Source organism: Sceloporus undulatus, chromosome 11 (assembly GCF_019175285.1).
Source record: "Sceloporus undulatus isolate JIND9_A2432 ecotype Alabama chromosome 11, SceUnd_v1.1, whole genome shotgun sequence".
NCBI lineage: Eukaryota > Metazoa > Chordata > Lepidosauria > Squamata > Phrynosomatidae > Sceloporus > Sceloporus undulatus.
The window spans coordinates 1,143,388-1,161,504 of record NC_056532.1 but is presented as its reverse complement, the minus strand read 5'-3'; the positions used below and the strand labels follow the sequence as shown (position 1 = coordinate 1,161,504).

At 44.5% G+C, this 18,117-nt stretch overlaps 1 protein-coding gene across 5 annotated transcripts in view; it reads left to right on the top strand.

The window, feature by feature from the left end:
* Positions 1–18,117, top strand: part of LOC121916876 (autism susceptibility gene 2 protein homolog) — a 386,634-nt gene that overhangs the window by 99,038 nt on the left and 269,479 nt on the right. For all 5 annotated transcript variants that reach the window (XM_042442407.1, XM_042442406.1, XM_042442410.1 and 2 more), the window contains exon 2: positions 16,008–16,217. In XM_042442407.1, coding sequence (XP_042298341.1) covers positions 16,008–16,217 — 210 coding nt within the window. The remainder of the gene's footprint in view (positions 1–16,007; positions 16,218–18,117) is intronic.

Genomic DNA, 18,117 nt, shown 5'->3' with positions numbered 1-18,117 from the left:
AAATTTTTTTTTTTTTTTTTTTTTCCTTGGGGAGATGATTAGGCCAGACATTAAAAGGGCAAGCTCAAATGCAGGCTGGTGAATGGTAGAAGAAGCTGAGGCAGAGAATGGGATCCACAATTTAAAATTCTGCGTCAAGCAAACGTGGGGGTGAGAACAAGGAGGGGCTGGAGGTGTATACACCAATGCACAGACTTGGATAAAGAGACAATGATGATTTGTATGGCGCAAGGAAGGTAGATTCTTAACAGAGCCTGATGGAATGACTCTCATGATTGGAATAGAATATCACAATCGAAGGATAAATTGTGACAAAAACAAGGAGTCATTTTATTTAAAGCTTTAGGATGGGCACCAGCTCTTGACTACGTGGGGATCATGTGGGCTTCACCCCAGAATGCCCAACAAACCTGGTAAAGATGCCAGTCATAGAATCATAGATTCTTGGAGAGACCGCAAGGGACCATCAGTCCAACCCCCTTTGCCATGCTAGGAACTCTCCATTCAAGCATCCCCATTGACAGATGGGCCCTCCAGCCTCTGCTTAAAGACCTGCTGAAGGAAGGAGACTCCACACACTGCGAAGAAGAGTATTCTACTGTTGAAATGTTCCTCCTAACGGTTGCGGTGGAATCTCTTGTTCTGCAGCTTGCATCCATTGCTCTGGGGTCCTTTCTTGCAGCCGCAGAAAGAAAACAAAAGCTTGCTCCATCTTCAATATCCGCATTCCTTCAAAACTGTAAACAGGGCTATCATATCCCCACCTCTTAACGTTCTTTTCAGGTAAAACATCCCCGGCTCCCTGAAGTGTGTTCCTCATAGGTTCCAGACCCTGTCACCATTTTCATCACTATTCCTTTGGGACAGTGTCAGTGTCTCAACATCCTTTTTGAATTGTGGCGGCCCAGAAACTGGACACCCCTATTCCAGGTGGGGGGCCTGACCACAGCAGAATAGAGTGGCACTGATTCCTGGTGCCCTTGATCTCGACACTATATTCTATGGATTAAGGCCTAGACTCACCTTAGCTGTTTTAGCGTGCCGCATCGATGTTGACGTCTGTTCAACTTGTGGTCCCACTTGGCCTGCTTGATCCCTTTCACCGTAGTTTCATTCAGCCAGTGTGTCCCCCATCCTGATATATGTGCATTTCCTTTTTCCATTCCAAGTGCAGCACCTTGACATTCCTCTGTTCTTTCAGTTGAGTGCTGCAAGAATCTCTCCGAATGACCCTTACCCTGTGTTCGCCATTTCACCGAGAGTTGATTGTTTTGCAAAGACCGCCGTGCCTTTACCCCACATGGTTTGTGTCAAACGCTCTTGCCTTTCCCCCTCTGGGGATCTAGGCTTCTCGACAGCCAAAGCACTCCTTCGCCGCATGTAGAAAACATGGTCTGTTCTTGACTTCCACCCGGGGAGCAGAAAAACTACTGCGGCTTGCTTTCCCTTGGCAATGTGCGCATCTCCCGAGGGCAGCTAATATAGTAGGTAGCGCATAACAAAAGAAGTTGGAACAGAGAGGTACATTGCCTGTTATTCCTAAGGTTATTGGCTCAGCAGCCCGTCACAAGGTGTTGCAGTTTTCCTCTATCCCAAAACAGTATGAAAGTATTTGTGTGACTGTCGAAGTCGAAGGCTTGTTCATGGGCCGAACATCCATAGTGTTGTTGTGGGTTGTGTTGGGGCTCTTGTGGCCATGTTGCTAGAAGAGTTTATCTGATGTTTGCCAGCAATCTGTGGCTTGGCATCTTGCAGAGAACGCTGGATGGACGAGCGGTGGGTACTTCTTAGAAAGAAGGAAAGAAAGAACGAGGAAAGGAAGAGAGGTGGACAGGCAGAAGGAGGGAAAGGAAAGGAAGAAAAGAATGTTTATTTATCGTTTGCATTCTCTGAAGATGCCAGCCAAGATGCAGGCGAAACATCAGGAATAAACTCTTCTAGAAGGCACATTGCCCCCAAAACCTACAAACTCCCACTATTGTTTTTTGTGGACTGTTCCACAATTTCATGGTTATAACTCGAGGATGGATGGCTAGCTGCGGTACAAAAGCCAAACTGTTCAAATGGGGGTTCTCCAAATTCTCCACCTCTTTGTGTTTAGCGGCACACCATGTCACCCAATGACAGCAGAAATGTTCTCATATTTTTCAGAGCTAGGCCTTACAATACGTCCAGGCATGCGCAACATCAAGGTGGGGCGCCTGGAGCACCTGCCATTAAGCCACCTCTGGCCTAGAAATACCTTTAAAACAGAAAAGATAGAAATGGACCGTGACCAGGAAAAGAGTCAGGCCTCCATTGGTCCCTCTATTGGAGAGAAGGGGGATGGTAAGAAAAATCTAACAACAACAACAACTCTACGGATTGTTTTATCCGTCGCTGCCGGAAGTCAATTTATCCATGGATTAAAGCTCTACGGCTTGAATATTCCAAAAGATACACATTCCAATAGCAAACCTTGAATGACCATGCTTGCAGATTAGCGAACCTTATATACCATACCTAGTAAGAATATTAATCACTAAGTAGAACAAGTAAAGTATATAGAACAACAAATAATCAGTTAACTACCAAAGGGTTATAGTTGCTCACATTACCACATACATATCAGTTAACACCACCTGATTTAAACCTTCATCATATTCGTATCCCCAGTGGTCCGTCTAAAGCAAACTTGCAAGTGGAGCATCTATATAATTAGCAATCCTTCCAGCTGAAACCGCCGAATAACATACACACGGTTGGACCAAACACACCATACTATCTTTTAGAACAATAGTCCAGTCCTGGAAGTGGAGATGTGCCTGCCTCCATGTTAGCATTTCGACATGCACATACCACCATTGAATAATATGGGGTGGTCAATCCGCAGGTGGCCAATCCATGATCGCCAGTCTACCAACGGGAGGGGTCCACTATATCCTTAACATCGGATATGACTTTTGCTATTGATGTAAAATTGCAACAATTGTCTGCTCTGAGAAAAGAATGGGATTCGGGGTAAAAATTTGGTCAGCTGCGCACCAAATAGATGCAGTTCAGTGGGAAATGTTGGGATTACGATGTGAACAGAAACAAATGAATGGCTTGAAGGTGTATGTTGTAGTTCCACCTTGTTCAGATGAGTGGATTGGAGGATGACCATGATGCATCCTTGATAGGAAAGCAACAAGATCACCATGTTGACACAATGCATGATGCTGCAAGTGGGGAAACGTGTCGTGAGCTGCTATTAGTCTATTTTCTCAGCTCCGTCCTTGGAAACTCTTGATGGTGTTTTGAAAGACATGTCAGACTGGTGACAAGCTTTGGGGGACAAAGAGCCCTTGCTTAGGCCGCAAAGTTCAATACAAACCTGTTTGGTACTGTAGCTGACTGAAACACATAGGACTTGGGAGCTGGGTAATTTGCCGGAGGAAGAGGGGTTAAGAGGGTGATATGAGCCCTGTTTAAGTATTTGAAGCGGGGTGTCATATTGAGGATGAAGCAAGCTTGTTTTCTGTTGCAAGCGTACGAAGCTCCACTGGCTTCTTCATCAGGCAAAGGGTGTTAAAAACCCACCCAGGAGGGACAACAAAATTTGGACCATGTTAATAAACAAGCCTGCATTTGGTCAAGACGTGACTGGTCTTCCATGTGAAGGGGATGGCCTTTCCTCCTGGACATGCGGCTACTCTAGGAAAAATGTTAAGCTCCATCAGCAAAGAGAGAAGGAGAGCGAGATGCTCCTCTTGAAATCAAAGTTCCTTCTGGGTTTTGTAACGCGACACGCTCTCAGAGAGCACTGTTTAAAGGAGGCAACACAGCTCTTTCTATATATAGATTACTATAAGATATAGTATAATATATAGTAATATAGTATGTAGTAGCATCTGTGATCCACGTATAGTAGTTATTTCTCCTATCTGAAAATGGGACCACTTGTTGCTGTCCCATTTTTTTCTTCCCTGGACTTGCCCATTCTAAATCAACGGTGTGAACCAGCTCTGAACTTACTACAGGCTAACTAACAACTAACAAACTGGCCCTGGCTCCTTGGCATCGTTGTAAGCCTTATGGGGTTCCTTCCCCACCCCCTTGTATTTTTTATGTTTTCCTCCGGTTTAAAATGCCAACCGTCCCTTGTACAAAAGCATTGAGAATCAGATCTGATGTCTTCCGTTTCTCTTTCTTGGAGCTTTCCGGTTATGTCAACCAAGCGCTCACACCAGCCTGGTTAAAAAACAACCATTTTACATAGCCTACTACAGGACTCCCTTGTCACTCCCATGAGATATTATTACACTGGACCTAAAAAGCAAAGAGCTAGGGGTGGAATATTGTCTGTTTACTCTCAGTTGCACATTCTTGGCTGTTTCTTATCGAAAATTGCACTTTACTGTAGGGATGTTCAAGGTTTTGTTTTTAGCCGTGCTTCAAACCGATGTTACGGTGCTGGGCACTCAGCGGAGAAGAGGGTGAGTAAGGCCTGTTACAGACTGCCCAAATAAAGCTGCTTCGGGTCCTTTGGGGTATGCATTTAAATGACGCATGGGTCCTAAGAGTGGAGGTCGCTTCCAAGCCACACTCCATTCCTAAGCACTGGAAGCTGCTTCGGGTTCTTTGGTAGGTTGCTGTTTAAAATGTGCATAGGTCAAGAATCCAGAGGTCACGCCCAAGCCACACTCCCTTCCTAAGCACCGGAGCGCAGCTTTGGGCAGCTTCCGGATTCTTAGGATTGCTGCATCATTTAACGCTACCTCCAAGAGACCCACAGTAGCTTTATTGGCAGTCTGTGACAGGGCCTAAGATATATTGCACTTTTAGTCTGTTGATTGGGAACTAGAAGAACTATGGACAGAAGTCATAGTCAAAGAGGAATGCGAAAACAAAATTTGTGGCCCAAAAGAAGGAGAGATACAATGGATATCAGATGAAACACTACAAGAAGAAAGATGAAGGAAGCAAAAGAAAGCAAAGGGAGGAGACAGGAACAAAACTCAGGACCATGGGATGCTACTGTCCAAGAGATAGTTGCAGTAAAGAAAACCTCTTCAATAGCACTTACAAGAAAGAAATAGAAGCTGACCATAAAAAAGGAAGAACAAGGAGGACCTATCCTCAAGATTCAGGAGTTCACCCGATTCAAAAAGAATGGGAAAGGACTGAAGGTTGACTAAAATGGTGAAAGGTTGGAATGCATGCCCACGAGAGCGGATTCAGAGCTGGGATTGTTAGCCTGGAGAAGAAAGGTAAGAGGTGGATGATAGCCTGTTTAAATACTTGAAGGGATTGTCCTGATTGAGGAGGAGGGAGCAAGCTTGTTTTCTGCTGCTCCAGAGAACAGGACCAAGAACAATGGATGCAAGCTCCAGGAAAAGAGATTCCAACTCAACATTAGGAGGAACTTCCTGAGAGTAAGGGCTGTTCAACGGTGGAACGGTGAAACGATTTATGGTGGAGTCTCCCTCCTTGGAGGTCTTTAAACAGAGGCTGGATGGCCATCTGTTAGGGATGCTTTGATTGAGAGTTCCTGCGTGGCAGAATGGGGTTGGAATGGATAGCCATTGGGGTCTCTTCCAACTCCATGATCCTATGATCCTATGGAACGTCATATACAATTTCCCAACTCTTCAGGGTGGGCAACATGTCATCTCCCATGTCTTTCTGAATTCCTTTCAGCTACTGTCATCGTGGCCAACAATTGGGAATGGTAGAAGCTGGGATCCAAAAACATTTGGAGGGCTACAAGTTCTCCATCTGTGTTTATTCCTTTTGGATACTCATCCGCACCATCCATTTTCCCGCCTTGCTGCCCTCCCTTTCCCTCCACGAAATGTCACCCATGTCTCCCCTTTTAAAAAATCTCCTTTAAGCTGCACAAAAAGCCATAATGGGAGAACAAATAACCATGGGAGGGAAGCCTTCCTCCGCACTGATTGAATAATGATGAAGATAAAGAAAGATAAGGAGAGCCGTTTGTGAGTTTCATTCCCCATTCCACTTAATGGTCTGCGGTTATTATCCCAGAATGCAGGACCGAGTTAATCTTCAGACTGTCTCTTTATTTGGTAACACGAAGATCTATCTCTTTTCTATTACCTTTCTTTTGTGACTTATTTGAAAAAGATATCAAGAGTTTTTGCTTTCTTTCTTTTTTTGCTGTTAATAAATTAAAGGAAGTTTCCTATTCGATGTTTTAAAAAAATTGGTGGGGGAATACTTGGAAACAAGCAAACGATTAATATTTTCTTTATCCAAATTAAAAATTGTGTTCATATTGGGAAGGGGGGGGGGAGACCTGCAATCTCATTAATATTTCAAAAGTCGAAATCTTCATTTAAATAAATAAAATACATTTCATAAACCTAATATTTTGGTTCATGGCATCCTTTATAGCTCTACAGAGCCAAAAGCTAGGACCATCTGGGGGCATAAAGTGGATTCTCAGCTAAATGGGTAAGGTGAAAGAATCGACCATAAGGGTCGCTGATATAGGAGCTTATGCTTTTGAGCAACATTTTAATTTCAAAAGCCCTCTTTTAAAGCACATATTTTCACTCTGCATAAAAGCACTTAATGGGAAAGTGGAACGGAGACATAGAAACATAGGCCTGTTCCAGACTGCCAAAATAAAGCTGCTTGGGGTCTCTTTGGAGGTATGCTGTTTAAATGATGCATGGATCCTAAGAATCCAGAAGCTGCACCAAAGCTGCGCTCCGGTGCTTAGGAATGGAGTCTGGCTTTGGCGCGACCTCCGGACTCTTAGGACCCAGGCATCATTTAAATAGCATGCCTCCAAAGAGACCCGAAGCAGCTTTATTTTGGCAGTCTGGAACAGGCCTTAGAGTTGGAAGGGACCACAAGGGCCATCCAGTCCAGCCCCCTGCCATGTAGAAATGTTGTTTTGGGGTAACATCTTAAGATTTCTAAGTAACATTTTAAAGATGTTACACCAAAACAATGGTGGAGAGAGAAGCGGAGATGAGCTGGGTAAATGATGTAAGTTAATGTGAAGTCAAAGGCTTCCATGGTTGGCATTTATAGATTTTGGTGAGTTTTTGGGGCTCTGTGGCCATGTTCTAGAAGAGTTTCTTCCTGACCTTTCGCCAGCATCTGTGGCTTGCATCTTCAGAGCCACAGCCACAGATGCTGGCGAACGTCAGGAATAAGCTCTTCTAGAACATGGCCACATAGCCCCAAAAACCCACAATGATCAAGGTAGGTTAACCTTCATGTACCATTTGATTGCAGAAACCATCTAAAGCTCATCCTTCGAAGTAGGCTTACAGTGACAGAGCTGTGAGTAATGTCACCAAGCAATGAAGTCTCATGTGCGTGATGCCAGTGGGGCAATAGCAATGACAATAGCATTTACATTTCTATACCGCTCATCAGTAAACTCAGCACACTCAAAGTGGTTTACAATGAGTAAGCCAGTTGCTCCCAACAAGCTGGGTACTCCCTCCACTAAATCCTCCCATCGTGCTTTTGGGTCTTGGAGGACCCAGTTCCGCAAGGTAGAGGGAACAGGGCCTCCATTGCCTTTTTAGGAGGCTTCTCCTTCCCGAAGAGAGCAGCTAGTATTTGCGGAGCCTTGTACCCACTGCTCCTTCTGCTCCACATTTGCCAGCCAACACCAACCTTCTGCAATAGGCCAGGCAGAGAGAGAGGAAGGAGGGAGCCAGGCCGGCTATGAAGCCACGAGGGGCATGTTTACCTCTCTGCCACGCTCACTGCTGCCCTGGCACCCTCCCTGGGGAAATAGCCAAATACTAGCCACTCTCCTCGGGAAGGAGAAGCCTCCTAAAAAAGCCAATGCAGAAAAGCCATGATGGGCATGATTGCCTCTGCACTGCAGCAGGAGAAGGACCCTGCCAATATAATAGCAATAGCAGCTTCCTTTATATACTGTGTGAAAGGGATGTAGGAGTCCCAGTAGACCACAAATTGAACATGAGTCAACAGTGTGATGAAGCGGCTAAAAAGGCCAATGCTATTTTAGGCTGCATGAATAGAAGTGTAATGTCTAGAGATCAAGAGAAGTAATAGAGCCACTCTATTCTGCTTTGGTCAGGCCTCACCTGGAATGCTGTGTCCAGTTCTGAGCAACACAATTCAAAAAGGACATTGAGAAACTGGAACGTGTCCAAAGGAGGGCCACCAAAATGGTGAAGGGTCTGGAAACCATGTCCTATGAGGAAAGAGACTTAGGGAGATGGGTATGTTTAGCCTGGAAAAGAGACGGTTAAGAGGTGATATGATAGCCCCGCTTAAGTATTTGAAGGGATGTCATATTGAGGAGGGAGCAAGCTTGTTTTCTGCTGCTCTATAAAATAGAGCAAGGAGCAATGAATGCAAAATACAGGAAAAGAGATGCCACCTCAACATTAGGAGGAACTTTCTGACAACAAGAGCTGTTCGACAGTGAAAGACGCTCCCTTGGAAAGTGGTGGCATCTCCCTCCTTGGAAGTCTTTAAGCAGAGGCTGGATGGCCATCTGTCAGGGATGCTTTGATTGAGAGTTCCTGCATGGCAGAATGGGGTTGGACTGGATAGCCATTGGGGTCTCTTCCAACTCTACAATTCTATGATGCTTTGATTCTGTAGGGTGCCACATGGTGTGGTCCACCGCACCCGCACCTTCCCAGTGATGCCACTGATAGGAACTCTACTTTAATCTCAAAGAAGGACACAAGTGTTTGGAAAACGTCTTGGATGCTTATATGTTTTGGTCAAAACCAGTGCACTCTCTTCAAAAAACCTAAATGCATTGAATCTCTCACTGTAGAGAAGCAACGCACACATTCTGAAACTCGCAGAGACGGTTCGAGCCATCGGAAAAACCTGACGACGTTTGGCCTTCCTTATCCACGAATTCTTCGTCCATGGATTCAAGTATCCACGGCTTGAAAATATTTAAAAAAAAATATAAACTCCAAAAAGGAGACCTTGATTTTACCATTTTATAGAATTGATCCCCAACAATTGTCCTCCCTGGCCTCGCATCGGGAGGCATGGAGACGCACTATCCACGATGCTGCAGCCTTTTTCAAAAGCTCACGGCGAACGAGCCTCGAAGAGAAACGACAACGCAGAAAGAACCGCAACCCGGAAACATCACCCAAGGAGACTTTCCGCTGTGCTTTCTGCAACCGGACCTGTTTGTCCCGGATTGGCCTTTTTAGTCACCAACGCGCTTCTACAAAGCGCGGGATCATGAGTCCTTCCTGAATCTTCGTTCGTGAAGCAAAGCCAGAGAGAGATAGATAGAAGAGAGTTCATTTTACTTAATGAGTCTTGAGCATTCCCAGATTTTGGTATCCACAGTGGATCCTGGAACCAAACCCCAGAGGATACCAAGGGCCCACTGTACTGTTGAGAAGAAAATGAAATGAAGATGGTTGCAAGGACTGTTTCTTCTTGTTGCATGGTTTATTACATCCAAGGAAGTTTATTTGACCCCTGAACCAAAATCTCTTTTTGAGGAGCCCCTCTCCATAACTAGTTTGAAAAACACTTTCCAGAAGATATGGAGAACTTTGTGTGGATCCAAGATCCATTCAGAACTAAGGCCCTCTCTGGATTTACTTCTGCAGAAGCAAATCTTATTGCGCTGTCTTGTTGACAAGGCTTGGAAAACAAAGTTTGGCAGCATAGAACCGAGTTTTGGATGTCAGTAAAAGATTAATATCCGCTGCTAAGTGCTAAAGCTCAGCGAATCTTAATTCCATTTGCGGCGTCACATCTGCGTGAAGCTGGGGTTTTGGTGTTGCGGCAATAAAAAGCAAATGCCGCATGAAAATCAATGTGGGACTGGAAATGAGGGTTCCAAAGTTTGAGAAGTACAAGTGCCAAGAGGGACACACACTTGCTATTGCTATATTCCACAATGAAAGCTAAAAACACACATTTAAATATGAATTCGTCTCATAGGGTTTGTTTACAACTCCGTTACCTATATGGCCTTTCATTATGTGCTCAATCGTATTTGTCTGATGAGTTTTCTTTTCATTAGAATGCCTTGTTGGCTTGCAAGGAAACCTCTGATGGCTCAGTGGTTAAATGCCAGTCTTGCAGCCACAAGGTTGTGAGTTCGATTCCAGGCAGGGCTCCAAGGTCCACTCAGACTTCCATCCTTTCTCAGAGCTTTATCACACTAGCGAGATTAAACGGGGTTTAAATGAGATCAACATTCAATCCGAATGTAAACAGAACCCGCAAATTCGGGAAGCTTATCACACCGAATTGCTGCTAAAGTGAAACGATGTGGAGTTAAACCGAAGTTAAAGCGGAGAAAAACGCCACTGTTTTACTTTTGCAATTTCCCGAACGTAAAAAGCTGCCGTTTTTCTCCGGTTTAACTTTAGTTTAACACGTTATTTCACGTTAATAGCGACGTCGCGTGATAAGCTTCGGTCATGTCCGGGTTTTCTTTAATTTAACCCTCGCTTAAATCCTGTTTTCCGCGGGATCTTGCTAGTGTGATAAGCTTCATAGGTCGGTCGAATGAGTCCCCAGCTTGTTGGGAGCAATCGGCGTACAGATTGTAAACTGCTTAAGGAGTGCTAGTTCACTGATAACCGGTATAGAAATGTCCTTACTATTGCTATATTGTTATGCAACCTGCTTTGTCAGCCGCCCGTCTCTTGTGGAAGAAGAGGTACGGTCCATCCTATGACGCACATGCTGGAAGATACATGTTTGATGCAGAAAAATAAATTGTGGTTTGTGGGACATGCAACCACCATCCCCAAATGGGATTTTTGATCTGGAGTTAAATAGAAGCGAGTGCATTTGTGTTGTGTTTGCAGGCCTTGGCCCCCTCCTAATCGAGCAACTCTCCCCTAATCCAGGGGCGGTAAGACGAGCGAAAAAGGAAATGGGGATCATGCTTCAAAGCCAGGAGAAGACAAAGGGAAGACTAGGTCAGAGCAAAATACAAGGACAAGCTCCATCTTCTGGCCATTGGAACGCATGGCAGACCGTCAGAAGTGATTTGTTTGGGGGCAGGGAAATGGACTGGGATTTGTTATGGAAGAAGCTTGGAAACACAGATTGTTTCAGGGTACAATCAATTGTCCGTTGTGCAACAAAGATACAAACAGGAGTGGTCATGTATATAGCAAATGTGATTGGAAACATATTTACATTGCAAAAAACAGGTTTATTGCAAACGCAGGAGCAATTTTCAGCTCATGTACTCAGTCTGATAACAGTGGGATGGAGAATCAGGAGAAGGAAATCTGAACACAAAGGCCTGTTCCAGACTGCCAAAATAAAGCTGCTTTGGGTCTCTTTGGAGGTATGCTATTTAAATGACGCATGGGTCCTAAGAGCCTGGAGGTCGTGCCAAAGCCATACTCCATTCCTAAGCACTGGAGGGCAGCTTTGGTGCCGCTTCCGGATTCTTAGGATGCATGCATCATTTAAACAGCATACCTCCAAAGAGACCCAAAGCAGCTTTATTTTGGCAGTCCGTAACAGGCCTAAGATGGTCAAAAGATGAATGAGTCCAAAAAGGAGTTAGAAATATGGGATGGAGACAGCTAAGGATTTCAAATAAATCCATGCAAACATGGTGAGAGCTGAAGGCAATGTAGCAGGAGGAGGAGAAAGCACAAGAAGCAAAAAAGAGGAACAGGGACAGGAACAGTGTCCGAGTGAATGTGGGATAACATATTTTGAAACGGGCTGAAGCGTGGCGTTTTTGCAACTTGGGAATAAAATACTGCTAAGGAGTGTATTGTGAGTTCCCTAGAAAGGTGGAGGTTTCGCTATTGCAATTTGGATTGTCTTATCATAGGGTTTTTATGGTAAAAGATGTTGAAAAAGAGGTTCACTGTGACTCCCGCTGCTCCATACTAACAAGGGTTAGCTATGGTGCCACAGTCATCTATGAGGGATCCTCCGGCAGGGTCAGCCTCCAGTATTGCTGCTGCGCACGTTGCACATTACATGGCCATGTAGAAATAAAAAGAAGAACTGTATAAAAGAGATGAAAGGTTAACAGATCTATTAGAGGAAGAACCATACAATGATGAACTTTCAATTTTAGAAAGTGAAGGGGACTTAGGAGAAATAAATCACCAGGAACAGATTGCTTACCAGTTGAGCTTCTCCAGTCTCCAGAGACAGGATCTGCTCTAGTTCTAATTAAAACCTTTCGACTAATACGGAAAACAAAACGATGTCCCACAAATTGGAAATGCTCAATGTACGCTCCAGTTGCCAAGAAAAGGGATTGCAGTAAACATTGGACCATTGCAATAATTTCCCATGCAAGAAAAGTGATGCTCAAAATTCGGCAACGAGGACTTTTTATCATATATGGTGCAAGAAGTGCCAGATTTCTTCAGGAAAGGAAGAGACACTAAGGATCACGTTGCAAGCATATGTTGGACCAAAGAAATCCAAAAGAAAACCAGTCAGTGCTTTATAGGTTATATTAATGCCTTTGATTGTATACAATAACATGTTTTTGTTATTTGCGGCTTTTCCATATTCACGGGGGTCTTGTGCCCCTAACCCTAGCCATTATGGAGGGACAAGTGTACCTGCTAATAATGAAACGAATTAATGGTAAACTTGAGGAACAGACACACTGAGATGCTTAAGACAGAAGGAATAGCAAATAGTTAATTTAAAAATTGCACGCACTGCAAGAAAAAAAGACTGAAAGACTGATGTGAAATGGGAGGAATTAACAGCGGGAAGAAGGAAAGAAGGGGAAAAGATTAGATTTAAGAAGTTTAAAACCAGTTAAAGTAAATCAACAGGCACCAAATGACCTCTTAACTCGTAAGCATTTGCTCACTGTACACTGAAGGTCAATACAGCAAGGAAGCAGAGAAATCAAATCACGGAATCCTAGAGTTGGAAGAGACCCCAAGAAGGGCCATCCAGCCCAACCCCCTTCTGCCATGCAGGGACTCTCAATCAAAGCATCTCCATTGACAGATGGCCATCCAGCCTCTGTTTAAAGACTTCCAAAGAAGGAGACTCAACCACCCTCCAAATGAGCGTCTTCCACTGTCATAGAAGCATAGAATCATAGAGTTGGAAGAGACCCCAAGAAGGGCCATCCAGTCTAACTCCATTCTGCCATGCAGGAACTCTCAATCAAAGCATCCCCATTGACAGATGGCCATCCAGCCTCTGTTTAAAGACTTCCAAAGTAATTGGTTTTCCTGACTCCTTAAAGTTCATAGAATCATAGAATCGTAGAGTTGGAAGAGACTACAAGCGCCATCCAGTCCAACCCCATTCTGCCATGCAAGAACTCTCCATCAAAGCATCCCCAACGGATGGCCCTCCAGCTTCAAAACCTCCAAAGAGGTACCCTGGAACATTTCACCATTTCGGGCAGTAAAAATAGGCAATGGTTTCCTTTCATGGCACCCTGAATGTCCTGCGTAAAAGCACTCCTCATCTCCTGACTTTCTCTGTTTGATAGTTGGGCTTTATTGAGTATTAGTGGTGGAATAGCATCCTCTGCCACATCTGAGGACAGCTAGGTTGCTTTGGGTGGGTGGGTGGATAACCTCCATCATTTGGGGCACCTACCACATTTTGCCTAATCATAGTGACAGCATTGCTCTATCAAATCAGAACCTAGACCAGTGATGGTGAACCTTTTTGAGGCCGAGTGTCCAAACTGCAATCCAAAACCCACTTATTGATTGCAAAGTGCCATGTCCCTCTGGCTTTCTAGTAACAAACTCTGGCAAACTCTGTGCTGGGATGACGGCACATGTGCCCACGGAGAGGGCTCTGAGTGCCACCTCTGGCACGCATGCCATAGGTTCGCCATCACTGAACAAGACGGATGAACAATCTATGTTCTCTGAAGATGCCAGCCACAGCTGCTGGTGAAACATCAGGAATAAACACTCCCAGAACATGACCGCATAGCCCCGAAAACCCCATAAAAACCTTAATTTATGTTTTGCTGCCATTTTCTTATTATCCAATAAAGGTTCTCATTCATTCAAGTATCCATTGATGTATGTATCTACAGCAGTGTTTGTGTTCCCATGTATTGTTTTGATCAAGAAAAGGACCTCTCCATGGAAGTGATACTTGACTTATGCGACACTTGAACGCGTTGAACTGGGCAAGTCTCTCTTTTGAAGCAGGCTGTTGTGAGTTATTGTTGTTGTGCCTCGGGCTCATTTTATGGCTAGGTGTGAGTGTAAAGGTAGCGGAATAAATAAATCCCAGCAATTATCGCTAATGGCAGATCCGGTGTTCCAGCATCCGTTTCCCTTTCAGTGCCCAAACAAAAGGTTGGTTTCTCGACTTGAGTCGCGCTAAAGCAGGAGTAACTGGGTTGAAAGGATTTATTCTCGCTGCATGGCTGGGAACCACTTAGGAAGAGGGTTGGATGCAAATACATTAGATTATGGTTAAGCAGCTTATGGACATAAAAACACATTAGAACTTTATAGCGGCCTATAAATTACAGGGTTTGCAGCATGCACTTCCACAATGGGAGATAATTACATTCATTAATCTACTACTAAGAGCACATAATATTGCTTTCCAAATAGTGCTTGCGTTCAGTTTGTTCTTGGGTTGATCAGCTGGGAGTGAATCGTGGCGGGGTTGGGGAGGAAGCTCTCCAACACTTGCCACTTTGTGGTAGCTTTTAAATAACACTTATTGTATTTGTCACACTTAGACGGAGCAGACCGAGGTCCTTCTAAAGTGATAACGCCCCCAGTTCTCAGATCCTATGTGCTGAAATGATGGGGGTGAGCATTAGTACCTTCCATGTAAGGGGTGCATGCAGGAGATCCTAAGCCAGCTGCAGGAGGGGACAACCGTGTCAGTGCTTGGAGGCCAAGCAAAGTCCTCTGATGAAGGATCGGCATTGACTCATTGGGTTATGACGGGGCTGTATGACGCAGACATGGCAGTTATGGGCATGGTGGCTGAGCCTCCCCTAACGAAAGTGGTCCTTTGTGGGACTGGGCATCTCACTTCCAACAATAATAGTAGTGGCCGCTCCCCTAAGCGAAGTGGAAATACCTAGAGCAGTGGTTCCCAACCTGTGGGTCAGGACCCCTTTGGGGGTCGAATGACCCTTTCATGGGGGTCGCCTAAGACCATTGGAAAACACCTATTTAATTACAGTTATGAAGTAGCAACAAAAATAATTTCATGGGTTTGGGTCACCACAACATGAGGAACTGTATTAAAGGGTCGCCGCATTAGGAAGGTTGGGAACCACTGACCTAGAGAGTACATTGACTTGGGGAGGTGTTTGAAGAGCATCAGATGCCCTCCCTCCTCACCCTTGTCAAATCATAGAGTCGGAAGAGACCACAAAGGCTATCCAGTCCAACCTTGTTCCATGAAGCCAACAAATGTTTCCAAAACATGGTATCAGACTCCTATTAAGAGGTAATATGATAGCCCTGTTTAAAGATTTGAAGGGATGTCATATTGAGGAAGGAGCACGCTTGTTTTCTGCTGCTCCAGAGAATGGGAGCTGGAACAACGGATGCAAGCTCCAGGAAAAGAGATTCCATCTCAACATTAGGAGGAACTTCCTGACAGTAAAGGCTGTTCGACAGTGGAACAAACTCCTTCCTCGGAGTGTAGTGGAGTCTCCTTCCTTAGAGGTGTTTAAACAGAGGCTGGATGGCCATCTGTCATGGATGCTTTGATTGAGAGTTCCTGCATGGCAGAATGGGGTTGGACTGGATGGCCCTTCTTGGGGTCTCTTCCAACTCTATGATTCTGTGATCCTCCGGTCTCACCACCAGGGATATCCCAAGATTCTGTAGGATTGAACCATGATTTTTAAAATGGTATTAGACTGCCATAATATATTGTTGATTCAGTCTGTGTTAATGAGGCAGCTGTAGAATACAGCCGCAAAGCTGGCATCTGTAGTCTTGAATGCTAAACCTGTGCTGACTCCCTCTACCTGGAGCCTTGTATGTATCTGATATAGCCTAGGAAAACACTCTTCTTGACTAAAAAGGGCATTTTTCTTCCTCCTACCCCTCTTTATACAGAAGGATGTACCTGTGAAGCCTGTTGACCCTGTGGAAAGCCATCAGAATCCCTTGGAGAAGAAGAAACGGAACATGCTTTCTAATGGACTGCTGTATCATCTGAAAAAAAACAGACCGCACCGCCATCGCTACGGTTCGGACCGGGAGAACGATCGCAACCTTTGCCAGCATCTCAGAAAAAGAAAGAAGCTCTTGAAAGGTCTCAGACAGGTAGGAAGTAAGGCTTATTGGGACTGAGAAGACATTGCCACCCTCTGCACCTTGTGCGGATATCTGTTTGGAGGTAACGTTGTTGTCTCTTTTGATGTTGGGTTCCTTCTGGTTGTCGCTGCAACATGGTTGTTCTTCTCCTGGGGTCCGTTTGCATTTTGGCAAGTTACCCAGTTTAGTAAGGGTGCGTTGTGTTGAAACGGTGCCAACGGTGCCAACGGTCTCATGGCGTTTATGAAATGAATTTTCCGCAAACGCTAGGCGCAACATGGTGGTAATTTGTTTTGTCATATAGGGAAACAGAGCAGTCCAGTAATGCGTCCAAATTCTAGGTCCAGGGGTACCACATAAGAAGGTGGCACATATGGCCGAGCTGGTAAGCAGAAGTGGCATCTGCCGTTGGTGGATATGCTCCCCATCTTTTGCGTTTCTGTTTTGCTGGATGTGATTACTATATTTGTACAATAGCCGGAAGATTAATATTATTTAATGAAGGTACCAGGCATCTGCAGTTAAAGATTAAAAACGCAGACAAAACAATGACATGGGAACTGGCCCTTTCAGTGGTAAAAAAGCAAACGCTTGCTGGTTCTGGTAACGGCTCTTTAAAACAACCCCCTTTCATATATTATTGACATAGCTAATGTTTTATCCCTGTTTTTAAATTTAGATCAGAATTTGAGGATTTAGATCAGAATTTCATTCATGCAGAAAGTGTTTTTGTTTATTCATTTATATTTATATCACTATTTTTAGCAGAATAAGTGTCACTTTGGCCCTATACAGACAGGCCAAAATAAAGCTGCTTCGAGTCACTTTGGAGGCATGGTGTTTCAATGATGCATGCGTCCTAAGAGTCTGGAAGCTGCACCAAAGCTACACTCCAGTCTTTAGGACTGGAGCATGGCTTTTGGTGCGACTTCTGGACTCTTAGGACGCATGCATCATTGAAACACCATACCTCCAAAGTGACTCGAAGCAGCTTTATTTTGGCTGTCTGTACTCTCTTTATTACACATGAAAGTACATACACATCCGAAGTCCAGGATCCCCAGCAGAAGGCAAGCCAAGTGGGACTCAAAAGCCATTGTAGCATTCCCTCAATACATACTGATTCTACAGACTAACACGGCTATGAGTTATGTAAGTGTGGGTGGGGAAATAAAAAGAAGGTTATCTCTAGATTGATGTCAGGAATGGGAGGAAGAAGAGGAGATGGTGGAAACCATCCGAATGGTTGTGTCCTGAGTTGGAAGATCAAGATGGAGGGGTTTGGCATGTGTCTTGTTGTGCCATTCCAATGGAGAGTTGACAGCAAGGACAAGTGATTTACAACATGCTAATCTGAGTTTGGATTTGCAGTCTTGCATTTGACATCTGAGCGCTCTTTAGCAACTGCTTTTCATTGCTGCCTGTCCAGAATTACTAATTGAAAAGAAAGAAGTGGGTGGATTTCCAGACCGGGAGGGAAGCATGAATGACAAGAATGTATTCAATTCATAATGGTTTGTTTCAGCTCAGATGTTAAGATCGGAGAACTATTGGCAGGGGTTGTCCCAAATCCCTTTTGCCGTCTGGTCTGGGAAATCGAGTCTTCCCCATTCGCCGGCTCTCTGGCTTCTATTGATTGACTGATTGATTGATTGATTGATTTGCTGTCAGTATATATGGTGCTTTACATGAGCTATTTACACTTGTTAATTTGACAGTTCCCTGCCCTCAGGTCTAAAAAGACCCAACGAACAAGAAAAAAGGGATGGCAATGTGGGAACGGGATCAAGCCGTCCTTCTCTCCTTTGGAAATCCCAACAGTGGCATTTGGGATGGAGTGCAGCATTTCCTCGACTCATTTTCCTGCAAATAAATTTAATGCACAGGCATTGAACTCCTTTTTTATTAC